General features: G+C 53.1%; 2 protein-coding genes across 2 annotated transcripts; both read left to right on the forward strand.

The window, feature by feature from the left end:
• Positions 1-1,244: 1,244 nt before the first annotated feature.
• PRR29 (proline rich 29) lies at positions 1,245-4,689 on the forward strand (the record flags this gene model as incomplete). The annotated part of the gene is made up of 5 exons (XM_010227816.2): positions 1,245-1,344; positions 3,297-3,412; positions 4,041-4,222; positions 4,356-4,423; positions 4,623-4,689. Coding segments are annotated over 5 exons (498 nt in total), but the record flags the coding sequence as incomplete, so codon positions are not given.
• A 1,839-nt stretch (positions 4,690-6,528) lies between these two features.
• On the forward strand, positions 6,529-10,654 carry LOC104580286 (1-acyl-sn-glycerol-3-phosphate acyltransferase alpha). The gene is made up of 6 exons (XM_010227770.2): positions 6,529-6,719; positions 9,024-9,157; positions 9,420-9,595; positions 9,764-9,859; positions 10,116-10,188; positions 10,413-10,654. The coding sequence occupies exons 1-6, from the start codon at positions 6,532-6,534 to the stop codon at positions 10,652-10,654; spliced, it is 909 nt and encodes a 302-aa protein (XP_010226072.2). The 5' UTR covers positions 6,529-6,531.
• Positions 10,655-27,212: the final 16,558 nt, after the last annotated feature.

Below are 27,212 nucleotides of genomic sequence, written 5' to 3' on the forward strand. Positions count from 1 at the left end.
GTTTTTCTTTCCAGTACAAAATAAACATCAGTTTTGAGGGCCCAGGCTCTGCCTCAGCATGGCTGCGTGCTCCAGGCAGCTGCACAGGGACAGCAGCAGTAGCAACCATGCCAGTCCCCAGCACCGTGCCATGCTGACCTGCTGCCATAGGTCTCCGACATGGGTCATACTGGACTACTTGCTAGTACTGAGTGATCAGCAGTGGGAGGAATTCAGCAGAAAAACACAGGTCCTTGCTGAGGTGACCCATGGGCACCATGACAGCCGGTCACAGGTGGCTCAGGACTGTCCTCATCTGTGTTGAGTGGCACCTGGCCCATTGTGACCGTAGCACGTTACATCTCACACCCTTCAACAGGACATCCCATGGGGTGCAAGGGCATTTTTGCCTTTAGGGAGACCAGGAACCTGTGGCATGATGCCCAGGAACCTCTGCCCAGCGGCAGAACCCACTGCATCAGATCCGACATCTGATTATCCCAGGCTCTCATTCCCAGTCTCCCTGCCGATAGCATGAACAGGATGTCCACAGTATCACCCTGCAGAGGTGCCAGGCAGCATCAGGGAATGACCTGTTGGTGGGTTCATAGACAGTGATGAGAAACATCCCTGAAAACTCTGGATCTGGTTGCCACAAGGGTTTGGCAGCTGCCAAAAGTCATTGTGGGTTCCCAGTAACTAAAATGTCTAACAACCTACTAAAGACAGGCTCGCCAGTGAGTGTACGCTTGCATCCCTGAAGGATGTGGGAAAGTTCCCTCCTGATGGAAGAATAGCATCCATGGGCACCATCCAGTCCGGCCCTAGCTGTGCTGGGAGGAGCACACGGGGGCTGGACTTACTTTATGAAATCCAGCTTGAGGAAGCTCCTTCCCTTGGCCAGCCCTCCGGGGAGGGTTTGTTTAGGTGCAGCAGCTATAGCAACGCGCCTGGCTCCCATCTGCAGCCTCCTCCATCTCTGGTTGCCCATCGCCTGCGCAAACCATGGACATGGGGGAAGCAGGGGACCCTGATGGGACCTGGACAGATACTCCGGAAGGGACCTACATTGCCCCCCATGTGGTAAGCCCTGGAGATGCAGCACAGCCTTATCTCCTGGATTTATGAGACACACCAGGCTCACAAGGGTGCAGAGTGGACCATGCACTGGGAAAATGGACCTGGACCGGCAGGACAGAGCAGAAGGAGGGGTGGGTGAGAACTCTCCTTCATCTCAGCCCTGATCTGGCCCATGTGCCCGTGGGGCTCTGCAGGTTCCCCAGCAGCCACTGATGATCCTCCAGCAGCTTCCTGGGACTGTCGGTGACCTGACCCAGCCTGCCAGACCACAGCGCGTCCGGGGAGGTGCGTGACAGCAGATGTGGTGGCATTCCCACCCTGCCACCTCTTCGGTGTTGGCCTCTTCTTTTTTTTTTTTCCCAACCTTATTAGGAGTTAAGTAATATTGTTATAAAAAACAAGTTTTGCCTCCAAGCTGTTTTGCAATGTCAAAACGCGGCAATTTGAGTGTTTGAAAGGGCTTCACTGCTCTGCTCCCCTTGCCCATAAGCAAACCCATCATGTGCCATTGGGCAGATGATGATTAGTGTCCCCATGGGCCCCCACACGATGAGATGCAAGACAAGGGCTGGGGGACCTCACCACTCACCGTCTCAGGCCTGTATCTTGTGTGTTGACACGGGTGCATGGGCTGTCGGCTCTTGGCAGAGACAGCTGCTCTGTGCTTCGATGACCCTTTTTTTGCCTGGCCTGTCTCTTTTTTTTTTTTGCCTTTTTTGCCATTTTTTGGCAGCTCTGCCAAAAATGAAGTTTGGGCTAACTCTGGGCACATCAGGGTGTTCCTGGCGGGCAGTTTGGTCTGTTCTTTGAAGTCCACCTGCGTTCAACCTCTGAAATCCCATTTCACGAAGGTGTGAGCCTTCCCTCACATTTACCATTGGAGGTCAGGGAGACCAAGGCTCCTTGGGCATTCCAGATGTGAGTGGAGGAGACACATGCCAGCCCCAGAGCCCCTGTGACATGGCAAGCAGAGCAAAGAAGGATTATCTCCAATGATTTCTCCCAACCTCATCCAATCCAGCATCCAACAAGCTGGCCCAAGAGGGGACAAAGGAGTACAGGGAAGAGCCAGGAGCTCTTGTGGTCCCTGGAAAACACCATGGGGTGAAGCCCAGGTGAATCCAAAGACCATGTGCTCTTGGTAGGTGCTATGGGACCTGCAGCAAAACTTTGCTGCCGTGAAGATGCGAGTAGCCGGTGATAGGCTCAAGAGGCTCCAGTCTGGGGCAGATGAAGCATTTCTGCTGCCCTTTGGAGAAGGGGAGACGCTGGTACGTGATGTGCCTGCAAGACCCACGCACAGCACCTCAGAGGCCTGCAGGAGGGGCTGGCTGCTCACAGCAATGGCCTGTGGGGATGGATGGGATCTGTTAAGAAGCCAGAGCCAGGCATGCTTCCTCCTCCCGGATCAACGCCTGGCTTCAGGCCTGTTCCCTCCTCACTGCTTGGTCTCTGAGCTGAAGCCACCTCCCAAGATGTGCTGTCATGCTCTTTGCTGGAGGCATGGGTTTCCTCATGGGCATTCTAGGAGCTGGATGAGCTGGGCAAGCATGCTGGGATGCGGCCGCTGCACGAAGGGCACAGGGATGCTGCGACCTCCCTTTCCTAGGGCTCCATCTAACAGACGCTCATGAATCTCATGCACAAGCACGATAGCATGCTGCAGAGGACCTTGGAGAAAGTTCCCCCAGCAATTCACAGACACTTGAAGAGATTTCAGCCATCAGCGGAGCTCTCCCATCTGGGGCTGGACCCACCGTGCTCCCTGCGTGCTGCAGCTTGCCCTGGGATTGCTGCTGGCCCCTGCTCCATGCTCCCTCCTGGTCCCAACCCACAGACACCAGTGCCTGGAGATAATCAGGAGATCTGTCAAGTCGTTGGGAGGTGCCAGAGCAATTCTCCGAATGGGCGGAGAGTCTAATACCAGTACTCCTAATCACCTTTTTTAACCAGCCTTCAGCAAGACAGACCAGATGTTCAGTCTCATTTAAAAAAAAAAGACTGAAATATATGTATTTAAAAGCATTATATAGGCAAAAATCATCTTAAAATGCCATCTGAGCCACCTGGGAGGTTCTGGCTCAGCTCCCACCATGTGGACACAGGGACAAGGCTCTGCGGCTCTGTCACAGCATCAAGGGGACCTCTGCCCAGCTGTCCCTTCACCGAGCTGCATCTCTCGTGTGCTTGCCCTGCTTTCCTCTCTCTCTGACACAGGGCCCCTTGCTCTCCGACAGATTTAATTGAGTTGCTGATGATCCAGAACTCCCAAATGCACCAGGTGGTGATGAACAGCCTGGTAGTATCAGCACTGATGTCCTTTGGGTTGGGGCCATCTCCATCCTCCGCCCAGGTAAGAGTGTCAGGGAGGCTGGATAATACTGGGGACAGGAGGTGGACGTGCCTTCTCCACCAAGGCTCTCCAAGGACTATGTCCTTAGTGGTGACTTTGCTACACCTAAAGCTGGCTGTCTTGGCTTGGCAGGGTGACCATGCCCTTATGGCATGGCTTTGCTTCAGGGACCCTGTTTTGGGGTTGCTCTCCTTTACATCCACCCTTATTCCAGTTCGTGTCCTTGCAGCTGTGCTTGGAACAGCATTGCTGAATTGTCTCAATCTAAAAACTTTCCAAAATAGCCCCATAGCGCCAGGGAGAACAAATGGGAACAGATGTAGAGATCCCCACTGTAAGGCTGAACTCTCACCTGGGAGAACAGAGTGCTGTCTCCCCACAAGCTGGGTTTCCGCACGGATGTTGGTGCCCTCCTGGGATGCTCCTGACATCCTGACATCCCTCCCGTTCGGAGCTGGCTCAGCTCTGGCTACAGCCTGGATGTTCTCCAGCTGCAAGGCTTTGTGTGGGATAGAGCCCACCCAACCAGGCCCTGGGAGAGCATCTCAGCCAAGCATGGCTTGTGCATGCTCGAGGGAGCTGGGCTGTCTAACGGGGCCACACAAAACTGCTTTGTGTCTCCCTGCAGATGACTGTGGTGCCCTGGCACACTAATGGGGAAGAGGAAGCCGCAGTGTTCCACCATCATTATGTCCCCTACCTCAGCTCTGGTGCCTTTGTGGTTTTGCCAGTCCCAGCACCAGCACAGGCCCAGGCGCCAGCTGCTGTACACTACCTGGGCCCAGTTTCAGCAGCCAGCGATGAGGAAGTGTGAGTAATGTTGCGCCACCTGCCACAGGGCTCCATGTTTGTCTGTAAAGGTCCCAATGCAAAGGGACCTCCAGCCCAGGCTGGGAGCAATGCTGGGCCAGGACTCATCCTTGTCCTTGATCCTCTTCAGCAGGGTGGTGCCTCCCCCACCACCACCCAGCGCTACAGGGACCGTGGGAGCCAATGTCCCACCAGCCTCGGGTAAGGACAAATCAACACCATGGGGAGCTCTCTCCCCGCTCCATGCATAAAGCAGCCCTCAATGTGTCCTCCAGATCCCACTTGCAGTCAGAGCCTTTCCTGCTCCCTCCCTCCATCGGTTCCTGAGCGGCTCTTGTGCAGCCCTCGCTGCTGGTGATGTTGGGACAGGACTGCTCCAGGTGCCTCTTTCTCTTTGCAGAGTACTATGACTTGGAGGAGGGCAGGTTGTGAGCTCTGTGCCTACAGAAAGGGTCTATCCTGCATATTCCAGCCCCTGACTCCAGAAGATCCCATCAGAGCAAAGACAGGTCCTTCAGGCACTGCCCAATCACACTCACCCACCGCCTCAGGATGATGCAGGGGGAAGAAGCGCATGTGTCCGCCAAAATGCACCAGCCTCAGCTGTGTGGAGCCTCTTGCTGAACCTGGGTGACCGCACAAGGCCAGAATGCGACAGGCATTGACTCCATTCCAGCATCCCTGCTGCAGCTCTGCAGTGGAGAACAGCTAGCCTGTCCCCAGCAGGACAGCCCGTTCCTGGCTGAACGATGTGTCTTTACTGTGGCCAGGCCATGAGGACTTTGTATGACAGGCTCAATGTGGGCTGTGCTGTGGCCCCTCGGGAGATGTGGACACCAACCGAGGTGGCCTTGGTCTCCATTAGTTCCTTAGGATCTTAATGCAGCACATTAACTGCAATTCATTTGCTTTGTGAAGGAAGCTGCCTGTTGTAACTAATTAAACATCTGTAACTACCCAGGCTATCGGCTTTGTGCCTGGGTGCAGAGCCCTCTCCAAGCCCACTGCAGTGGGGATGAAGGGGGGCTGTGAGCCTCTCAAGTCTGGACAGAATTTCTGCCTGATGCAGATGCTGGAGCAACATGGATGCTGAGATCACAGACCTGTCAGTGTCCCCTCTGTGCGCTATGGCAATGGTGGAGAGTGGGGGCAGATGCCGTTTGGATATTGCCTTGCTACCCCTTGACTGCCATGTCCCTAGCCCAGTCTCTCCACACCCTGCCGAAGGAATGTCCCGGAGCCTGGAGAGATGGGCAGTAATACAAGGGTGGTTGTAGGAAAGCACATCCCACCCATTTGGGAGCCCACTGAGAGCTGGGGGGTGCAAGTGAAGGCCTGAGTTTCCAAGCTTCCGCAAAACAACTCAGAACTGTCCCGAATCCTGTGTGCCCAGTGAGAAAGCATTAGAATGGGAGGAGAGGCTAATAACAGCCCTGTGCATGCTCATTACACCTGAGTAAACATGTAGCACATTGCGAGCCCTGGCTGCTAACTGGAGCAAGATGTGGCATTTCCTTCAGCACTAGGATGGGCTCAGAGCGGGTGGCAGGGCCCAGACCTGTGCGGTTACTGCCTGGGCAAAGATGGACTGGATCTTGGCAGGGGAAGCGCAGGAGAGCTCCTGCAACCTGGATGGGGGAGCAATGAGGTGATGGGAAGCAGCAGGAGAATGATAACTGATAATCTGGTAATCCTCAGGGTAAGGGTTGGATGTGAAGTAACATGCCAACTAAGAGCTATAACACATCTCACCACAGCTATGGGCATGGACCAGAGGCAGCACCTTCCATGCTGGCCTGCTGAGTCAACCCTTTTTCCTGTGCTGGGGATCACTGCAGATCTTGATCCACCAGGTCCTGATCTCCTGGCATTCCACACGGCTGCCCAGGACCCATCTGTACTCACGATCTTTGCCCTCAAGGCTGGGGTGGAGCAAAGGGGATGTGTGGGCACTTCTTTGGGCAGCAGAGCTGGCTCTATCAGCTGGAAGGCACCGGAATGGCTTTTAATCACCCAGCCAAGCATTTATTGGCAATGAGTCTCTGGGTGACCCAGGATCTCCTGTGCTGTCTCACCTCCATGTTTCACCGCCCACTCTGGCTGATGCGCCTGCCCCAGCCCGAGCCAGTCCATCTCTGAGCCTTTGTACAGAGTAGGAGACACACAGGTCCTTCCCCTGGACCAGCCCAGAACGCCTACATGCTGATACAACCCATTCATCTGCCGCGCTGCTCAGCATGTTCATGCTCAACTTGTCGTGCTGCGGGGGACATTGACTGAGCTCCTCAGCATCCTCCTGCCTTGGCAACATGATGGAGGTGGTCCTGATGCAAGGGCTGCTGCTTTTTCTCCCCTTTGCAGCCCTCTTGCTCTACCAGTACAGTGCCACTGTCCAGTACTTCTGCAAGATGGCCTTCTTCAACTGCTGGCTTGCAGCTATGGCAACCTTCCTCTCCCCCTATGCTGCTCTTCGGGGACGTACTGTGGAGAACATGAAGTGAGTATGGCCTGGGTTTGTGTTTCCATTGTGGAGATATCTGGGGTTTTGCTGTGCAGGAAGAGTTGTGCTGTCTTGTGGACATATGGTTTTTCTTGCCCTGTTATGTTATGGCCAAGAACATGTGTTGCATCCATGTGGTGAGGCCTCTATTCAGCCCTAGGTCTTCGGTGAGGGCTGTGGTCATGTCTGCGCAGTGGTGAACGGTGAATCTGCATCTTATGTGGTGAAGAGGTGCTGGCCACAGTGTGGTGAGGGAGGGTTAACTAGGAAGGAGGTTGCCAGCTGTCTAGACCAGATAAGCTTTGGAGGGCAAGATAGCACAACAATTACTCACGCTCATTACAAAGTTGGGGTTATCAGTTGGGTGACAGATACGGGGAGTTGGCAAGGTGATGGTGATAAACATTAGCGAGTTGATCAACAGCACATGTACACCCATTTCCAACGTCCTGGCAGTGCAGCCATATCTTCTCAGTGGGAAATTTGGGGACTGAGCTCTGGCCAAAGAACTCTGAGATTTCTCAGCGACATTGTCTCCTGGGTACGATGCAGCTGTGTTGCAGTGAGTCTTGCTCTGCTGTTGCTCTGCAGCAGAGAGTTGTCAGCTGCACTCCCAGGGAGTGGTGGCAGTGGAGATAACATCACTGTAACATAGGAGGAAGGTCTAGGTGCTTCAAAGGTTTTGCAGTCTTATTACTGGATTTCTGAACATGATATATAATTTTTTCAAGGTGAGAGGTGTCTGAGCCTGTAGTATTTGCCAAGTTTAAGAAATCATGTATTTGTGTTGATGTATTTTGGTCCCTTGGCAGGAATGTTTTCAAAGATCTGATGTTATCTGCTGTACTGTGTCACGTCTCTTGCCCTCATCCCTCCTCTGCAGCCCTGCCATGTACACATACTGTGCATGGTATCCAGAGGTGCTCTGAGCCACAGCATGAACATTTCGAGCTTAGTGGAAATACCCCATGTGACCCAGCCTTGAGTCACAGCTGCCGTATCTTGTACCACTGACACCTCACTCCTCTGGAGCAGCATGCCCAGCCCTGTCTCTTCCTCTGTAGCCTCCAAATCACAAAGCCTCTGCCTTGGAGCAAGTTCCTGTCATTAGTCCTGAATGTGGAGCACTGCCACATTGTATTTTCATTACATTTTGCTTCTCCCTAGGCATTGCATCTCTGCAATCTCTGAGTCTACATCTCCCCAGAGGTTCTTTGACACAACGGAGCTCCCTCTCTCTCCTTGTTAGCTTCTCATCCCTGCCTGATGCTGAGGACTTGCTATCAGTGATGTCCCCTGCAGCTGCTGCCAGATGCTTTTGGAGCATTTACTCCTGTATGTCCGGTCCCTTGTGCTTATGCTTTCTATGCCACAAGTCAGAGAATGCCCCATTTCAATCATTTCAACACTGAAAGTTTTGTCTCTACTGTGGGTGTTGTAACCCCATTGCTACATCCTCCTCCCATTCCTCTCTGTATTCTCATATTCAGTGTCATCCTTCATCAAGCACTGACATCCTCATGACACACTTCCTGTCCATCCCTCCCTGAACGGTGACTGCAGTCTTCCTTGTTCCCTTACCATGAGCACGGATGAAAACTCTGTCTGCTTCTGATCCCTTCTAACACAGTCCTGATATGGCCTGTCTTGATGCAAAGCTCTTGCTCAACAGCTGTCACGTGCAGACAATGCAATTATCCCTCCTTGGCCTTGGCAGAGCTTCTGGCAGAGCTGGTGCTGTCGCATGGCTGGCTTTGATTTTGGTTATGTAAGTGCAATTCTTTCCCTTGCCTCACCCCCATTCTCCTCTACACTTATCACCTCCTGACTTATCTCATTTCCTCTCCAGATCCTCTTTGCATAAGGCATGGTGTTGCATGAGTCTCTCCTGCCCTCTCCCTGACTTGGTGCTAGTCACACCGGAAATTTCACAGAGGGAGACTGCATCTTAGAAGTGTCTGTGGGTATCTCTGTGCAGACCACCTTCCAAAACATCTTTTTGCAGGAACATTTGTTGAGATTCCAGCCACCTCTCCTGGAAACAGGGCTAATCCAGGATGACCTCTCTGTCCAGGTTATCTCTGAGAGGTGCAGGCTAAAAATGTGCTTAGAAAAGCAAAGGACCACAGAGCACAGATGAGATTGTAAATGATTGTAGGACCACCTGAGAACACACTATTTACTCAGGTCTAACCCAGCTCATATCACACCTTCCTACCTGAGTGATTATGAAAGGCTGGGAAAAATCAAGAGGATCCCCTCTGTGTTGACCTGCTTCCCACATATATTCTTCTACCCTAGGATCCTGCGTTCTGCTATCCTGCCCCTCAAACACTGCTTTGGCATCAAGATTCGGGTGTTGGGATCTGAGCATCTCAACTTCAAGGAGCCCTATGTGATGGTTTGCAATCACCAAGCTTCCCTTGACCTTATGTGTACGTGCGTGGGAGAGGTGGGACTCATCGATTTATGGGCAACCTTTGGGGTGCTGCAGGAGCAGATCAGGCTCACTCTGCGCTCACTCTCTGTGCCTGGATTTGTACAGGGCAGTGCAGTAGACATGGAGCAGAAAAGCTGGTGGGATGGAAGCTCGGGGCTGTGAGAGTGAGATGGGAGAATGGGAGGTTTCTCCAGGCTGGATGAGAGCAGGCACCATCAAGCCATCAAGAGACTGATCCTCTCCCATCCTTCCTATAGGCATGGTGGAGATCATGCCCGATCGCTGTGTGCCCATTGCCAAGAAGGAGCTCATGTACATGGGCACTGTGGGGTTGGCCTGTTGGCTCAGTGGCATTATCTTCATCAATCGCCAGAAAAGAGGAGACGCTATCGATGTCATCACCCAGACCGCCAGGACCATGCGGCATGAGAACGTAAGGGGGACTAGCAGCAGTGGGGAGTTGAGGAGCAACACAAGAATGCAGGGAAAGTCTGGGGAGGTGCAGGAAAGAGGTACACACTGTGTCCCAGGGTACTCTCGTCCCAGCGGAAGGGCAGGCATTGCTAGCTGGCATCCATGTTCCTATCTCTGTACTGTGCAGCTCCGGGTGTGGATTTTCCCTGAAGGCACCAGGAACCAGGATAAATCCATGCTGCCCTTTAAGCGTGGGGCCTTCCACTTGGCTGTGCAGGCTCAGGTAAGGCCCTTTTTCGCCCACTATGCTTGGGTGGGCTGAGCATGCACCTGGGGTGGGAGTATATAGGAGATTAGAGCCCTTGGGGTCTTTAATGATTTGGAAAGGGCACAACACCAAGCAGAGAGGTGACAGCCTTGCTGAATCCCGGGGCCTGGTGGGAGCTGTAGTCCCCTGGGTGTTACCTAAGAAGAAAGGAAGATATATAGAAGATACATCTTCTATATGGAAGATGCACCTTATCCTCCGTCTCTTACAGGTTCCCATTATACCCGTCGTGATCTCCCCATATGGGAACTTCTTCAGCTCCAAGGATAAAAAATTCATCCCTGGTAAGTGGGGGACCAAGAGTACCATTTCCTGAGGGCAGAAATGGCAGCATGGATGGGGCACAAAGGAATTGGAGGAGTCTTTTTGAGACATGAGTTGTGGGGCGGCAGCCAGCAGCTAAGGATACTGATGGGACATCTGGGTCCAGGTTTGGGTTTGGGATGGGTTGGGACACCTGGGAGGGGTTTGCTTAACAACCTTCTTGACCTTTCCCTTTTCTCTTCAGGGACATGCACCATCCGAATCCTCCCTAGGATAGAAACCCAGGGTTTGAGCCCAAAGAACGTCCCTGATTTGACAGAGACTGTCCGCATGGCCATGGTTGATGCCTTCTCTGAGATGTCTTCAAATACCTGTGGGAACCAGCAATCCAAGCAGCCTGCCCTCCAATGCAGTGTTGGGGCCAATGCTCTTGAGGGGACAGGCAGCCCACGACATGAGGAGGATGTAACTGGGATCAGCAACTAGGCTGAGGAACCAAGTCCCTCAGCATACAAGGTTGGGCCAAGCTGCCTCCCATACTCTCTGGAGGCATCCACTGGGCTTGCAACCATCCTGACCTCCTGCAATGCAAGATGCTGCCCTGTGCCCTCGTGCACGAGGAAGCTGAGCAGGGCAGGATGGGTGCCAGGCAGCACTGTGGAAAGAGGGCAAGGTGCCTATGGACCCTCTGCAATGGCTGCGCATCCTTTGGTCAGTGCTATGTGTCCCCAAGCCCAAGTCTGGGGTAGCAAGGACAGTTTAACTCCTATGGCCAAGAGATTGGCTTCCATCTGCATGCCAGGCAAGGGACAGAGTTGCTAGACAGACCCTCTTCTTGTCACAGCGAGAACACCACAGCCCCCTTGACACACCAGCCTCTTCAGCGCCACATGCTACTGAGGGACAACCCACCAGTTGCAGATGCTGTACTAGCGACACACAAAAGCCACCTGCCCTGAACATACCTGAGATTACGGCCTGCAGAGCCTACAGTTTAGCTGGAGAACTGTGCAGCTGCTACAGGAGAAGCTGCAAGACCTTCTCCAGTTTAGGGGATTTGATGCAACATTTAAAGCACAACTCGGAGTAAGGCTCATCTTGTGGCCTCCTAGGTCTCAGTGCTTCATCCAGAGGAACCTGCAAACCACAGTCCTGCCAATGTTATTCAACCAACTCTGTTATTGAACCAACTCAGCCAACTCTGGGGTAGGGTGCAAGGTCCAGAGCTCAGTGTCCTGCAGGGGGACAGGAAATAAAGGTGACATTGCCACTTGTGTAAAGCTTTCTCTATGTGGAGCTGCAAGACAAGGGTGTAAGATTAAACCATCTGTAGCTGTTGGCATGTGTGTGGCATCCTGCCTGAGCTGGGGGTACCAAGGGATGGATGGGGAGGGGGATCTTTTCCCTACTGCTATGCTGCATAGCCAGCTCAAAGCACACAGCTCATCCCCATGGGCTCAAAGCTTCCACTGAAGACATGGACAGGGCTGATGTGAAGAGCATCTGCTAGGGTGGGAGTTGCTCTGGGGAGGGCCTGGTTAACCTTCAAGGTAGGACCCTCGCCAGGGGAGTGGTACCTGGCTAATGGCCAATTTAAACAGGAGGGATTAGCACCCTGTGGTGTCGGGACCTGATCCAAACAGAGCCATCCTTTTCATTGCCGCTACCAGCCTTGCAGGACTCCTCTGAGCTCCTGAGGTCTCCTGGCCCATTCCCTGCAGCTTGGCAGGGTTTTGGGGGCGTTCTGGTCCCTTTCCTGTGAAACAGCTCCTGCCACAACCATCCTGGGGTGACAGCAAGGCAGAGGGAAGGGCAATGTGTGAGTATCCTCAATGTTGGGTTCTTCCCTTCCTGAGGCTTTACTGTGACCTCTCCAGGGCAGAGGAAGTCCAGGCTTAGGCTACTGGGTTCCTTAGCCATGGTCATGTCTCAGCTATTCTCTGGGCTGGCTTCTGATGAGGACTGTGCTTGGTGTTCCCTGCCCCATGTTAGGACCCCACGGTTAGACCTCCGCACCCCAATTCAGCTAGCCTACATCTTTGGGCTCATAAGGAGCACAGAGTGGACAACCTTCTGCAGAACCTGCATGGTTTCAGCAACATCCCTGAAACGATCTAGCTGTCACCAGCCAGGTGTTGATGGGCCACTGGGCATGGAGGTGTCCCAAACCAGCTGCATAGGCAAAATCCTATCCTCTCCTTGTTCTCTACGGTCTCCCATGGTACTTGGGGTGAGTGGTGCTCAGAGAGGGCATGACATAGGTCCAGTGTTCAGAGACTTTAGCAGTGAACCTCTGAGAAATTATACTGAGGATGTGCAATTGCATATTTTTCAGCTTAATAGGGCATAATTTCTAATTTCTCTAAGCAGAGCTGCTTTTACTGAAATTTTAGAGACAGAAATAAGCAACTCTCTTTTGACATAATTCCTGCTCTTGGTGTGCACAGAGGCCCCAGGAGGCGGCATGAAAACCCATAGGGTCCCCTCTGCCCAGTGCGCACGCAGGCCCCGGGAAGCCGCAAAAAAGCCTGTAGGCCCCTTGGGCCCAGAGACAAGGGAGGCCCTGGGAGGGCGCATGGAACCTTGTAGGGCCCCCCTGGCCCCATGCGCACGGAGGACCTTGGAGGACAAACAAAAGCCTGTATGGTCCTCCCGGGCCGAGTGTGCACAGAGGCCCCAGGAGGCTGCACAAAAGCACACAGGGCCCCAGGGCCTAGTGTGCACAGAGTCCCCAGAAAGCCTCACGAAAGTCCATAGGGCATTCCTTGCCCCATGCACTCGGAGGCCCTTGCAAACAGCATGAAAGCCTGTAGGACACCCCCAGTCCAGGGCACAAAGAAGATCTGGGTGGTGGCACGGAAGTCCGTAGGGCCCCTCTGGCCCAGCGTACACAATAGCCCTTGGAGGCCAAACAAAAGTGCGCAAGGCCCCCCTGGCCCAGTATCTATGGAGGCACTTGGAGGCTGCACAAAAGCCCATACGGCTGCCCAGGTCCAGTACATATACAGGTCCTTGGAGGGCAAAAACCCATAGGGCCCTCCTGTCCCAGTGCGCACAGATGCCCATGGAGGCCAAACGAAAGCCCGGAGGCTCCCCCCGGCCCAGTGCATACGGAGAACCTTGGAGGCTGCACAAACACCTGTATGGCCCCCCTGGCCCAGTGCACCAGGAGGCCCTTGGAGGCCTCATGAAAGCCTGGAGGGGACCCATGGCCCAGTGCACATGGAGGCCCTTGGAGGCTGCACGAAAGCCCGCAGGGCCCCCCTGGCCCAGTGCACACGGAGGCTCTTGGAAGCTGCACAAAAGTCCATAGAGCCCCCCCGGTTCAGGGTGCACGGAGGGTCTTGGTTGCCACACGAAACCCCGTTGGACCGCATCGGGCTAGTGAGCACCAAGGTCCTTGGAGGCCGCAAGAAAGCCTTTAGGGCCCCCTGGCCTTGTGCGCATGGAGGACCTTGGAGGTCACACGAAAGCCGTTAGGGCCCCATGGTCCAATGCTGACGGAGGCCCCATGAAAACTTGCAGGGTGCTCCTGGCCCCGTGTGCTCGGAGGTCCTTGTAAACAGCATGAAAGCCACAGGGACTCCAGGCCCAGTGCACAGGGAGGCTCTTGGAGGCCACACAAAAACCCGTAGGGCTCTCCTGTCCCAGTGCACATGAATGCCCTTGGAGGCCAAATGAAAACTGACAGGGCCCCAACGGCCTAGTGCGCACAGAAGCCCTTGGAGGCTGCACAAACACCTGCATGGCTCCCCGGCCCCGTGTGCCCAGAGGCCCTCGGAGGCCTCATGAAAGCCCGTAGGGGCCCCCAGGCCCAGTTCCCACAGAAGACCTTGGAGGTCAAACCAAATGCCGTATGGTCCCCCCAGACTATGGCGCACGGAAGCCCTTGGAGGGCAAACGAAAGCTCATGGGGTCCCCAAGCCCAATGGGCATGGAGACCAATGGAGGCCACAAAAAAGCTGGTAGGGCCAACCCAGCTCAGTGCACACGGAGGCCTCGGGAGGTCGCCCACAAGCCCAGCCCCCCCACCCACCGGCCCAGTGAGCACGGAGGCTTTTGGGGGCCAAATGAAAGCCCGTAGGGACTCCCTGGCCCAGTGCACATGGAGGACGCATGAAAGTTTGTAGCGTCTCCCTGGTGCAGAGTGCACGGAGCGTCTTGGTAGCCACACGAAATCCTATTGGACTGCATCTGGCCAGTGACCACCAAGGCCCTTGGAGACCGCATGAAAGCCCATAGGGCACAACAGGCCCAACACAGACTACTCAGGAGGCCGCACAAAAGCCCACTGGGCCCTCTCAATGGGTCACCTTACAATGGGCCACCTCACAATGGGCCCTGGAACTGCCTCACAATGGGCCACCTCACAATGGGCTCCCACTTACCTCACAATGAGCGGCATCACAATGGGCCCCAAGCTACGTCACAATGGGGAGCCTCACAATAGGTTGCCTCACAACGGGCCGCCTCACAATGGGCCTCGAGCTATGTCACAATGGCCCACCTCACAATCGGCTGCCTCACAAGGGGCTCTGAGTTACCTTACAATGGGCCGTCTCACAATGGGCTCACAAAGTCTGGAGCTTGGACATATATGGCGCGACCTCTCACTTGTTGTGAAACATGCTTGTGGAGAACCTGGCGCTAAATCATTCGTAGACGACCTGATTCTGCATCCTTGTTTCGTATGTAGCAGAGCAGCTCCCTCGCTGCGATCTATTGAGAGTCAGCCCTTGACGCAAGCTTTTGTTGGATGGATAGACCTGCCTGTGCCCTTGACTTTTGCGCCGAGGCGAGAGGGGTGGGGGGAAGGGGAAAGGGACAGCGGGGGACGCTGGCGCTGTTGGCTAGGCGGCGAGACCTGGCGCCTGCGCCGGCCAGTCAGGTGGCGCAACGGATTTTGCTCCTCCCCAACCTCCCAGCCCCGGCAGCTGAAGAGCTCTGTGTAATGGTGGCAGGAAGGCAAGGTGCGAGGGAGCCAGCGGGGTGAGCAGCCCCAGGGCGGTGGTGTATTGGAGGTGGAAACTTCTTGGGTTACCACTACTGATGGCAAAAGGAACTTTACCCACAGCGGTCGGGGTCCAAGTGCTTCCTACCATAGTCAAGGGCAAGACTCAGTTGGCCTCTTTGTTTGCCACCAGGAAGAGCCTTAAGCTCTGCTATTGGCTGCAACCCAATAGGTGTTCAGCCTATGAGGGACATAAGCCATACCAGACCTTGATGTGAGTGAGGGCTATTTCTCTTTTTCTAAGTCATTTAAGAGGCAAATGTGCGCTAAGTGACCCACTGTGGATGCTTATTTTTGATCTCTACAGATCATGGGGTGGCATGTATTGGAGATGGAAATTTCTATGATCTGTAGAGCATGGTGTGAAACAAAATCCAGATGTTGAAGGGAAAACACTCAACCTTGATAATGCTCAGCAGAGGCCACTAACAAAGAAAGGTTGTAATACCTGGATCCCTGAAGAAGAATGAAAAGCAACATGCTATCTCAACCAACAAAGAAGTAGTTAAACCAACAAAGAAGTAGTTAGTTCTGCTGTCAGTAGTAGTTAGTTCTGTTGTTCAGGCTGGTTTGCAGTCAGCCTGACTACAAACTGCTGTCTAAGGAAGTTTGAAGGTCAAAGTCACTGTGAGAACAAGAAGAATAAGGGAGGTGAGACCACCAAATTGAGGGATGAAACCCCCTTCTGGAATTTGCCCAGGCACACTCTTAGAAGGATGATATAACAGAAAGGCGGAGATTTACCCACCCCTGGGTGGCCTCCTGGCATGTACCGGCCCTACGTGACCGGAAGGCCCAGGGGATAAAATACAAAGGGCAGATTTGGGGGGATGGAGACTCCCAATATCAAGGCCAATGTTGTCTCCCGCAGGGATGCCCGCTATGACTGAGAGCCTGCTGGCCCCTCCAGCCCGCTACCTTGGAGAGATGCGTGGTCTCCTAAGTCTGCTGGCAAGTATTATTCAGTAAGTAACCTTTTCGTATTCACATGTACTAGCCAATTCGTATTCGTATGTACTTGTATCTATGCTGTGTTAATCAAAGGCATCATTGTTATTAAGTCTATTTTTTGTCCTTGGATTGCTGAATCCCTAGCCCATCTGGCACAGGTGGGAGTGGCGGCACGGTGCACGAATGTGGACGCAAAGCGTTCAGAGAAGACAGAAAATGAAAGCGCAAGGTTAGAAGGCATGAGCAGCGGCAGACTGCCCTCTCCCTCTGCCACCAAGCCTGCTCCAGGGAGGGGATTGGGGGGGTTTACAGAAACTGTAACCCCTCGAGTGTATTGCCTGCCACTTCCTGAAGTGCAAGGGGAAACCCACGGAAGCAGTTGTAGAGGGTCCCTCTGATGCACCCGAGTGGCGATGTGGGGATTGTGACCGTATATTTAACACCAAAAGTGGCCTCTCTCAGCATAAGAGATCTACGCATCCATCTACTAGGAATACGGAGCGGATTGAGGAAGCTCGCCTTAAGGGAACAGGATCGAGAGGTATGCACAAGAGTGCTTGGACAGAGGAGAAGGCCATACAATTGATCGAATTGGAGAGGAAATTTAAGAATGCGCGCTTTATTAACAAGCTGATTGCAGAGAGTTTGTCAAAAAAAACGGCAAAACAGATCAGCGACAAACTAAGGCAGTTGGTGGCTGCGACCAAGACATCATCACCCATCAAAGCGATCGCGGCACGCAAGAGGGACGCCTCTCTCGAGACAGAAGAGGTTAGAAATGCCAAGAGAGAATATAGGAAGATGGTTGGAGAATGGATCCGCACTGGTTCTCTATCTGCTCCGGAAAGGTTCCGTGGGATACTGGAAGGTGTGGAAGACATCTCGGAATGCGTCAACTGTCTGCTGAAAGAGCTGGAAACCCTGGCACAGGGGAAGCTCGCCGTAAAGAGAGCCAAGTATCATCAGAAACATCCTGCCAAGGCCGGACCTACAAAGAAGGAGAGGAGGTGGATGAAACACAGGGCAGCTGAAAAGGGTCAATACCTCCGATACCAGTGGCTCTTCGCTTTGGATAGGATGAAGCTGGCTGGCATCATCCTGGAGAACATCGAGGCAGTCAAATGCCCTCTTCTGATTGAAGACGTTTATGCCTTCTTCAGGAGGAGATGGGAAGAGTTGACCCCTTTCTCTGGCGTAAGCTTGTTCCGCAGCGTGGGAATGGCGGACAATGCTGCCTTTAGACTCATGATCTCTCCTAGCGAGATCAGGAAGAACGTGGTGATGTCAAAATGCTCCGCCCTGGGACCAAATGGCCACTCCCTGAGGGATATCCTTAATATTGATCCTCAGGGCAACCGATTTGCTGAGGTGCTCAATGTATGGCTGTTGGCCGGGAAGGTCCCAGACGAGCTGAAGGTGGCCAGAATGGTATTAATACCGAAATTGATGGATCCCACGAAATTGGAGGACAGTAACAACTGGCGGCCCAACAACCATCGGGTCCATTATATTGAGATTGTTCTCCCGGATACTGAGCACTAGGCTCCGGCGGGCATGCCCAATAAATGCGCAACAAAGGGGTTTTATAGCAGCACCAGGCTGCTCGGAAAATCTAAAGCTCCTTCAGGCACTGATTCAAAGAAAGATCATAGGACTCTCGGGGGTCATCTTCGCCGATTTGGCGAAAGCCTTCAACACAGTGAAGCATCAGCGCATCTTCTGGGTCCTGGGTCAGAAAGGGGTTGATAAGCATATTATCAACTTGCTTTAAGATCTATATACGAACTGCAGAACCACAGTGAAGGTGGGAGGCCAGTGTACGGAAAGGATTAAGATCCTTGGGGCAGTGAAACAGGGAGATCCACTGTCCCCAGTACGCTTCAGTTTGGCCTTAGATCCTCTTTTGTGTGGTCTGGAAAGTAGAGGAGTTGGTTTTAAGTATGGTGAAGAGGTCGTAACATCATTGGTGTTCGCTGATGACCTGACTTTGCTCAGTGACTCTTGGGAGGGCATGAGATGGAATACTGAAGTGGTGGAGGAATTTTGTCAAGTTGCCGGGCTGCAGGTGCAGGCCTCCAAATGCCATGGGTTTCTTATCAGGCCAAAAAAGGAGTCTTACACCATCAATGTCTGTGACCCACGGTCAATTGCGGAGACGTAATTGAATATGACAGATCCGGGCAGTTCAGAAAAATATTTTGGCCTGGGGATAGACCCTTGGATATGGACATCCAAACCTGAACTGCAGGGGACACTGGCCCACTAGATTGAGAACATCGGGGGAGCCCCTTTGAAGCCACTTCAGAAAGTAGACATCTTGAGGACTTATGCTATCCCGAGGTTACTGTTCAGTGCCAATCATGCAGGTTTGAACGCCACATACCTCCATTCCCTGGACCAGACGATTAGATCTGCCGTCAAAGGGTGGTTACATCTACCACCGAGTACACGTGACGTCATCCTATACATGGGATATAAGGATGGCAGACTGGGACTTCCCCGTCTGGCGAGCCATATTCCTAATATCCGTGCTCGCAGATTGTTACGGATTGCCCACTCTGAGGATACCATCACTCGGAATATAGTCTGTCAAGAAGCGATCCAAGAGGAGGTGAGGAAGGCTTGGATCGCGGCGGGTGGGTGTCCGGACAAGGTTCCAGCACTGACGGAGGAGTTTCTCACGGTGGCTATTGAGCACTCGATAGCTGGCGAGGCCTCTTCCGAGTGGGAGAGAGTGATCCCAAGGATCATCTATACCGTTCCCTGTAGATGGAGGAAGAGAGAATTTGAAAATTGGACCAATCTGAGATCTCAAGGCCGCAGAATCAAGAACTTTGAAAACGATCAAATTAGTAATGATTGGTTGATACACTATAAGGGTATCCCCCATCGCAAATTAATAATGGCCATCCAGCTTTGGGCCAATGTATACCCTACGCGGGAATTCTTGGCCCATGGGTTGGGTGAGGGTGCGGTAAGAGGGTGCAGGCATTGTCCTGCTGAATCGGAGACCTGTGCTCACATTATTGGGTACTGCCCTGCGGTTCAAGAGGCATGGATCAAGCGGCATAACAATCTATGTAGCTTGTTGGCTAAAGAGGCACAGTGACTGGGGTGGGAGATTTATTCAGAGCCCCACGTCAGGGATAAGACCAGTGAACTCTGTTGCAGATAGTTAGGGTCCGGCGGCCAGAAGATATCGTGCTGTACGGAAAGATAGGGCCCCTAATAGCCAATAGCGTTTAGTTTATGATGTAAGCAGATGGATGTGACGTTGTAAACCTTAGCTATATAACACCTTGTTACCCATCAATAAATGCCATCTGCCGTCCACCACATTGGTGTTAGCGAGCTGATGGCCCGAGTGGCCTGGGCGTGGTCGCTGTGCCGTTCCTGAACCAGGTCGCCACGCCGTTTGTACGGCAACAAGTGGTGCCGAAACCCGGGAGTCATCGCCTGGACGGGTGAACGGTGGCCGGAGCGAGTGGACCAGCCCGGTGGAGAGGACGCTACCAGAGCAACACGGAGGATGGAAGCCCTTGTGAAGGTTGTATCGCAATTACATAAGCACTGGGGGATTGATTGTAAGCCAAAAGATTTTACTTGTTGCGAGGCTTTTAAAAATTAAGGTTATAGACCAGCCGGTGGATATTCTGAAGTCCCTGAAGTGTGTCCCTAAAGTGTGGGACAAACGTACTAAGGCATTAGCCGAAGAAACGATGTCTTCGGGTTGTGGGAAAAACCTTAAGGCTTGGGGAAAAGCTGTACAAGTCTTGCAGAAAGCTATAAAAGAGCAGGAGACCTGGGTGGCAGTAAGGGACTGTTTGTTGGCCACCCCGAAAATGGGAGTCGGGGCAACCGCACAGACTTTGCACCCCCCAGATGATGGTGATTCTGCTGACCCTAAAGATCTGCAAGAGAGCGATACATCCCCTCCATCCCCGAACCCCGCCCCGCTTACAGAGGAGCAGAAACAGCCGAAATCTGTTTGGAGCGAGCAAGCCAAGGAAGCTAGGAACATTGAAAAGAAGTCAGAGCATGGTGACGTCTGGGCCAGGCCACCACCCTATGCCCCTCAAAATGGCGCCGAGCCGCAAGGGGAAGGGCGGGGCGAGGGTGCCCCCGGCGCGAGTGAGGCGTCGAGAACCAATGGGAGTGACCGGACAGGTGAGAGAAGCCCGAGTGTGGGGCCGAGAGGAAGCCCGAGTGAGGGGCCGAGACAGAGAAGCCCGAGTGAGGGGCCGAGAACCAATCAGAGCGACCATTTCAAAAAACACGCCTCCGCGAGTAGAAGCCGGGGCGAGCCAAGAGAGGGAGAACAGCCCGCCCGCAACGGAAGTAGGTGGGGCCAGAGCCCAACGAAAAAGTACCGGAGCCCGGAAGTGACCAGTCAGTCTAGTTCCGACTCCGGATCAGATACTAGTCAGGATGAGTGGCTCACAACTGATTCAAACTTAAGGAAGGAGAAAAAGAAGGTAAACAGAACTAAGAGCCAGAATATTCCCATCCGAATTTAAGAAAAACTGCCAAGGGGAGAAACTCCTCTCACGGACTGGAAGGAAATAAAGATCGCATGTGCCGAGTGGGCCCCATCAGCCGCACTAGCGTTCCCGGTCCGGGAGACGGAGTGGGGACAGAGGGTCCACTCGCTGGTAAAATCTAAGGACGCACAAGCGATTGTTAAAGCAGTTGCACATAAAGGGATTAATTCTGCCATGGTCTCAACCCTCATAGATGGTATCTTCGGGGGAGACGATATGCTCCTGTTCGATATAAAACAAACTTGTAGGCTGATCTTTGATGGAGCAGGGATGATCGTTTTCAAACAAGAATGTGAAGACAACTGTGCGAGGTATTTAGCCCAAGTAACTGGGGCAGATCATCCATTATATGGCTCCAGCCTGCAGCGGTTAATGGATACAGACCCAACAATGATCACCCCTCAGGCGCAGGCCCGCAGCCTGCGGGCCCATGAGGTTATGACAACTACTCGTGCGGCAAGGGAAGCTATTCGCACAGCCTGTAGAGTTGTTGTCAAACCATCGCCATGGTCCACAATAAAGCAAAGTGAAAGTGAGAGCTTTACACAACTTGTAGATCGTCTCCAAGCAGCGGTTGACTCTTCGTCCCTGCCCACGGAGGCAAAAGGCCTGGTCGTAGCGGAATGTTTACACCAACAATGCAATTCGGCAACCAAAGAAATCTTGCGATCATTGCCGGCGGGGTCAAGTATCGCAGACATGATTAAGCATGTTGCAAAGGAAGAGCATCTGACCCCAATTCAGGTGGCAGTTCACACTGCAATAGCCAACGTAATGGCATGTTCTAAATGTGGCCAGGCAGGCCATGTCGCAGTAAACTGCCCTTGGCTGGGGGACTCGCTGGCAGCGCTCCCCCCACGCCACGATCGACCCAAAGGTCGCTGTCAGGAAAGACGGCAGAGTCAAGTGCTGCCTGCTTAAGTCTATTAAACCAGACCTTCAAAACAAAACTAACGAAAATTGTGAGTTTCTGTTCACAGGACCGGATCATCGGACACCCCCGTAACCCGTATGCCCCGGTGACAAGCGTCCCGCCCGAGCCTGTGAGTTCCATGCCGACCGAATCCAGACCACAACAAAACAGCCTCCGCAAGAGGGGCCCGCGATGCCTTTCCGTGATCTTAATTTTGGAGCTTGTCACTATAGGACAAGTAGAGTCACATCAGCCCTTTAAATGGGTAGTTGAACAGATCGAACAATCTCGAGTAATTAGTACAAAAATAACTACAGGGCCACCAATTTTCAGTGCCACGCCTTGCCAACTAGCACCCATTGAACCCTGTTCCAAACGCAGCTGGTACAAAAATTGGTTCACCAGTTCGCCGTGGTTAACCACCCTGATATCCACCTTGATAGGGCCGATAGCAATGATCATGATGACACTGATCTTTGGACCCTGTATATTGAATAAGCTCATGCCGTTTGTCAAGAGTCGGCTAGAGAAGGTTAACATCATGTTAGTAGAACACCGACACCTGCTTTAAGAATATATCCACTCAGTATTATCCCCAAGTTATCCCAAGGTACACCCTATTCCTACACCCTGGTATTACCTGTCATCCCCTACCTTCTACGTGCCTTCTTCTTTGTGCCTTATGTTTTTATGTCAAGTTTATGATATATAATTTTAAGATTGTTATAAACTATAACAATAGAATAAGACAGTAATAAGAATAAGTAAGAATAAGATAGTTGTATTTTAGCTAGTTTTGTTATGCATAGGGAGGGGGGAAATGTTGCAGATAGTTAGGGTCCGTCGGCCGGAAGATATCGTGCTGTACGGAAAGATAGGGCCCCTAATAGCCAATAGCGTTTAGTTTATGATGTAAGCAGACGAATGTGATGTTGTAAACCTTAGCTATATAACACCTTGTTACCCAGCAATAAACGCCATTTGCCATCCACCACATTGGTGTTAGCAAGCTGATGGTCCGAGCGGCCTGGGGGTGGTCGCCGTGCTGTTCCTGAACCAGGTCGCCGCGCCGTTTGTATGGCAACAGAACTCTTTGAGCCAGACCTGGTTTTGGTAAAGGGGATCCTTGCAATTGTAGTGGAAATTACTGTCCGCCACGAGAGTGGATTGTCAACTTTGAGTGACGCAATGGCAGAAAAAGTGGGCAAATATAAACATCTAGTTGAGGAAGTCCAAGCATTAACATCTGCCTCGGAGATAGAATTCACGTGTTTCCCGATAGGTGCACGTAGGAAGTGGTATAGTGGCAATGAGAGACTTCTAACCGACCTTGGGCTCTGCTCTAGCCGCTTGAAGAGGATAGCGAAGATCTTCTCTCAAAGGGCCCTCCTATCCTCTGTGGACATAACACATATTTTCGCGAGCCGGGCCAGGTAGATGTAGTCATCTGCCTGCGAGGGGAGTGAGAATTGGCTCACTTAATAGGCTTTCTCCCCTAATTAACACCTTTCCGCTCAGGCTCCGTACTAAAGTCTACTAACCTCTTTCCCCGACCAATAATATCTGGTCCGTTTGCAACGGCCAGACCCACCTTCCAGAGGACCAAATTAATCTTTCATCCCCTGGAACTGTCAGCTCTGGTCCTTGCACCGTTCCCCGTTGGGTGGTAGGTAGGGACAGTGGGAGTTAACATCTCGTTCCCATATGGAAGGGATGGATGAACAAGATTCCCACTGTCCCTACCTACTATCCAGCATTGCGAAGGCCCGCGGCGGGTGTTGACGCGATGTGATTTCTGCCCAGTGCTCTGAATGTCAAAGTGAAGAAATTCAATGAAGCGCGGGTAAACGGCGGGCGTAACTATGACTCTCTTACTGGGGACCGTGGTTACAACCCGGGCTTAGCTGCAGAGACAGTACCTCCACGTGGTTTCCGCTGGACCCCGTAACATCGGGTGACTGAAGCTATCTCTGCCCCGGGAGTGGTTCCTCCTTGCCCTATTCCTCCTCACTGGCTGCTCAATAGTATTCTAGGCATGAAATATAGCGACAGTCCTAGTGGTTGTCTTGTTGGGCCGTAGCCCCTTGCTTCAGGGGTTGTTCGTGAAGTCTCTCAGGAGAACTTGGGGGTGGTGTTCTTCTGGGTATAGCTAAACCCCCTAGACTGTGTCCGATCCATGGGGTCCTGGACCGTGAATTTCGTTTCGGTGGGGACTCAGATGGGAGAATTCCCTGTGGATACGGCCAGGAGGGCACCTGTGCCGTTAACATCTTACCCTGAGTCGGAATGCCACCTACCGCTGCCCCTGACATTTTGTAACTCGGACTTGACTATTTGGGGAGGGGTTCGCCCCAAACCGGTGGACTGCCTGGGAGATCTTCCAGAGGTGTATGATGCAGTCCCGGAGGTGGCTGGGCCTTGGGAATCGGTGGGTGGGAGCCCAGCGGGGGAAGGGGTCAGGTCGCCTGGGATTGCGTCACCCTCTGGTACTGCGGTCCGATATGATTTTGGGAGTCCCACCCTCGCACCGGGAGCCGAAGCTGCTGAGGTGTCTACCCCGGTAGTGAAGGTTCCGCAAGACCATCCAGCATGTCCGTGCTGTGGTACGAGGGTGGTGAAGATAACGGCGTTGTCAGAATACCTTCGGAGGGCCCACGGTCGGAAACAGGTCCTATATCAGTGCTCCCAATGTGGGAAGACTAACGAGAAACATCATAGCATTGTGTGCCATTTCCCGAAGTGCCGGAGGCCCTCAGTTGAGGAGGGTCCCCTGGGTGAATCTGAGTGGCGTTGTGAGGAATGTGGGCAGAGATTTAACACCAAAAGCAGCCTGTCTCAGCACAAAAGATCTGTGCACCCACTTACGAGGAATGTGGAACGGATAGAGGCAAATCGTCCAAAAGGGAAAGGGAAGCGCGGTGCCCACAAAGGCTGTTGGACCAAGGCGGAGGTGGCCCAGCTGATTGAACTGGAGGGGAGATACAAGAACCAGCGATTTATCAACAAGCTGATCACGGAGCATTTGCCAACAAAATCGACGAAGCAGATCAGTGATAAGAGAAGGCAGCTGGCGGCTGCGACCAAGACATCGTCGCCCGAGAAGAGGGTAACATCATCAACGAGCGGGGAGTCCTCCCCTGAAGTGGAGAAGGTAGAGGGCATCAAGAGAGAATATAGAAGGCGAATTTGAGAGTGGCTATGCGCTGGGCGCCTGCAGGACCAGACTTCGTTCCAGAAGATCTTGGAAGGTGTGGAGAGCAGCTCCGAGATTGTCACCGGTCCGCTGGAGGAACTGGCCTCCTTTGCGAAGGGGAAGCTCGTGGCAGCTAGAGTGCAATACCATCATAAGCATCCAGCTGAGGCCGGGCCTGCGCGAGAGGAGAAGAGGTGGATGAAGCGCAGGGTGGTTCGACGGGGCCTATACCTCAGGTTCCAGCGGCTTTTTGCATTGGATCGCAGGAAGCTTGCTGGGATCATCCTCGACAATGTCGAGTCTATCAAGTGCCCCCTTCTGATGAAAGAAGTCGCCGACGTCTTCCGGAGAATGTGGGAGGAGGTCGCCCCCTTTACCGGCTTGGGCTCATTCCGAAGTTCGGGGACGGCTGACAACGGCGGCTTCAGGCCCATGATCTCCGCCAAGGAGATCATGAAGAACGTCACGGAGATGTCTCGACGCTCCGCGCCGGGTCCCGATGGCCTCTTCCTGCGGGATCTGATGAAGATTGATCCCCAGGGCAGTCGCATGGCTGACTTGTTCAACCTGTGGCTGTTGGCAGGACGGGTCCCGGATCAACTGAAGGCGGGCCGAACGGTCCTGATCCCCAAATCGACTGATCCCGGGAAGATCGGGAACATTGACAACTGGCGGCCCATCACCATCGGGTCTGTTATTCTCAGAATGTTCTCTCGGATTTTGAGCGCTAGACTGCGACGAGCATGCCCCATTAACAGAAGGCAAAGGGGGTTTATAGCAGCCCCTGGCTGCTTGGAAAATCTGAAGCTTCTCCAGGCGCTCATTAAGAGCGTGAAATGAGATCATAGGACCCTTGGAGTCGTGTTTGTCGATTTGGCGAAGGCCTTCGACTCTGTGAACCATCAGCACATCTTCCAAGTCCTGGTCCGGAAGGGTGTCGAGGGACATATTATCGACATCCTAAGAGACCTGTATACCAACGCTGGAATGTATCTGGAGTCAGGTTCCCAGCGATCAGGTTTTATTAAGATCCTCAGGGGAATGAAACAGGGTGACCCGCTCTCTCCTATCCTGTTCAATCTTGCATTAGATCCTTTGCTGTGCCACCTGGAAGTACGTGGCCTCGGTTATAAATATGGCAACCAACAGATAACATCGTTGGCATTCGCGGATGATCTCGCATTGCTCAGTGACTCTTGGGAGGGTATGCAGCGAAGTATTCGAGTGGTGGAGGAATTTTGTCAACGGACCGGGCTGCGGGTTCAAGCGCCGAAATGCCACGGGTTTTTGATTAGGCCAACTAAAGAGTCTTATACCATCAATGACTGCGACCCGTGGACAATTGCAGACATGCAATTGGATATGATCGATCCAGGCAGTTCCGAGAAGTATCTTGGCCTTGGGATAGACCCATGGGTTGGTCTGTCGAAACCGGAACTGTCTGAGGTGCTGGCCTGCTGGGCGAAGAACATCAGGGGTGCCCCTTTGAAACCACTCCAGAAGGTTGATATCCTGAGGAGCTACGCCCTGCCGAGGTTGCTGTTCATTGCAGTTCACGCAGGCCTGAGTGCCACCAGTTTGCATTCCCTCGACCTTTCGATAAGATCTGCTGTCCAGGGCTGGTTACATCTACCGCCTAGTACGTGTGACGGTATTTTTTACGTCAGCTACAAGGACGGCGGGCTGGGTCTTCCCCGTCTGGTGAGCCTGATTCCGAATGTGCAGGCTCGCAGGTGGGTGCGGATCGCCCAATTGGAGGATGATGTCATCAGGAGTGTGGTTCTCCAGGAAGGTATCCAGGAAGAGGTCCGGAGAGTCTGGATCTCGGCTGGCGGGCGACCCGAGAAGGTTCCATCTGTGAAGGGGGAGTTCCCAGTAATGGAGGCCCCGGTGGCCGACGAGGGCCTATCCGAGTGGGAGAAACGAGCTCCACGGGTCATCTTTCCCATTCCCTGTAAGTGGAGAAAAAGAGAGATGGACAATTGGACCAATCTAAAATCACAAGGCCGCGGGATTCGGAATTTTAAAAATGACCGAATCAGTAATGATTGGCTCCTGCATTATGGCCGCATTCCTCACCGCAAGTTAATTACAGCTATCCAGTTGCAGGCCAATGTCTATCCCACACAGGAGTTTTTGGCCCGCGGTCTGGGCGAGGGTGCACCCAGGGGATGTAGGCACTGCTCGGCTGAGTGGGAATCGTGTTCCCACATAATTGGCTACTGCCCAGCTGTCCAAGACGCCAGGATCAAAAGGCATAACGACATCTGTAGTGTGCTGGCTGAAGAGGCTAAAAAGCTGGGATGGGAGATATTTTTAGAACCCCATCTCAGGGATACCACCAATGAACTCTTCAAGCCAGATTTGGTTTTGGTAAAGGGATCCTGTGCGAAGGTAGTGGATGTAACGATCCGCTATGAGAGTGGGTTAACAAC

This window comes from Tinamus guttatus, unplaced genomic scaffold (assembly GCF_059628265.1).
Source record: "Tinamus guttatus ecotype Peru unplaced genomic scaffold, ASM5962826v1 Tinamus_guttatus_pri_ptg000732l, whole genome shotgun sequence".
Lineage (NCBI taxonomy): Eukaryota > Metazoa > Chordata > Aves > Tinamiformes > Tinamidae > Tinamus > Tinamus guttatus.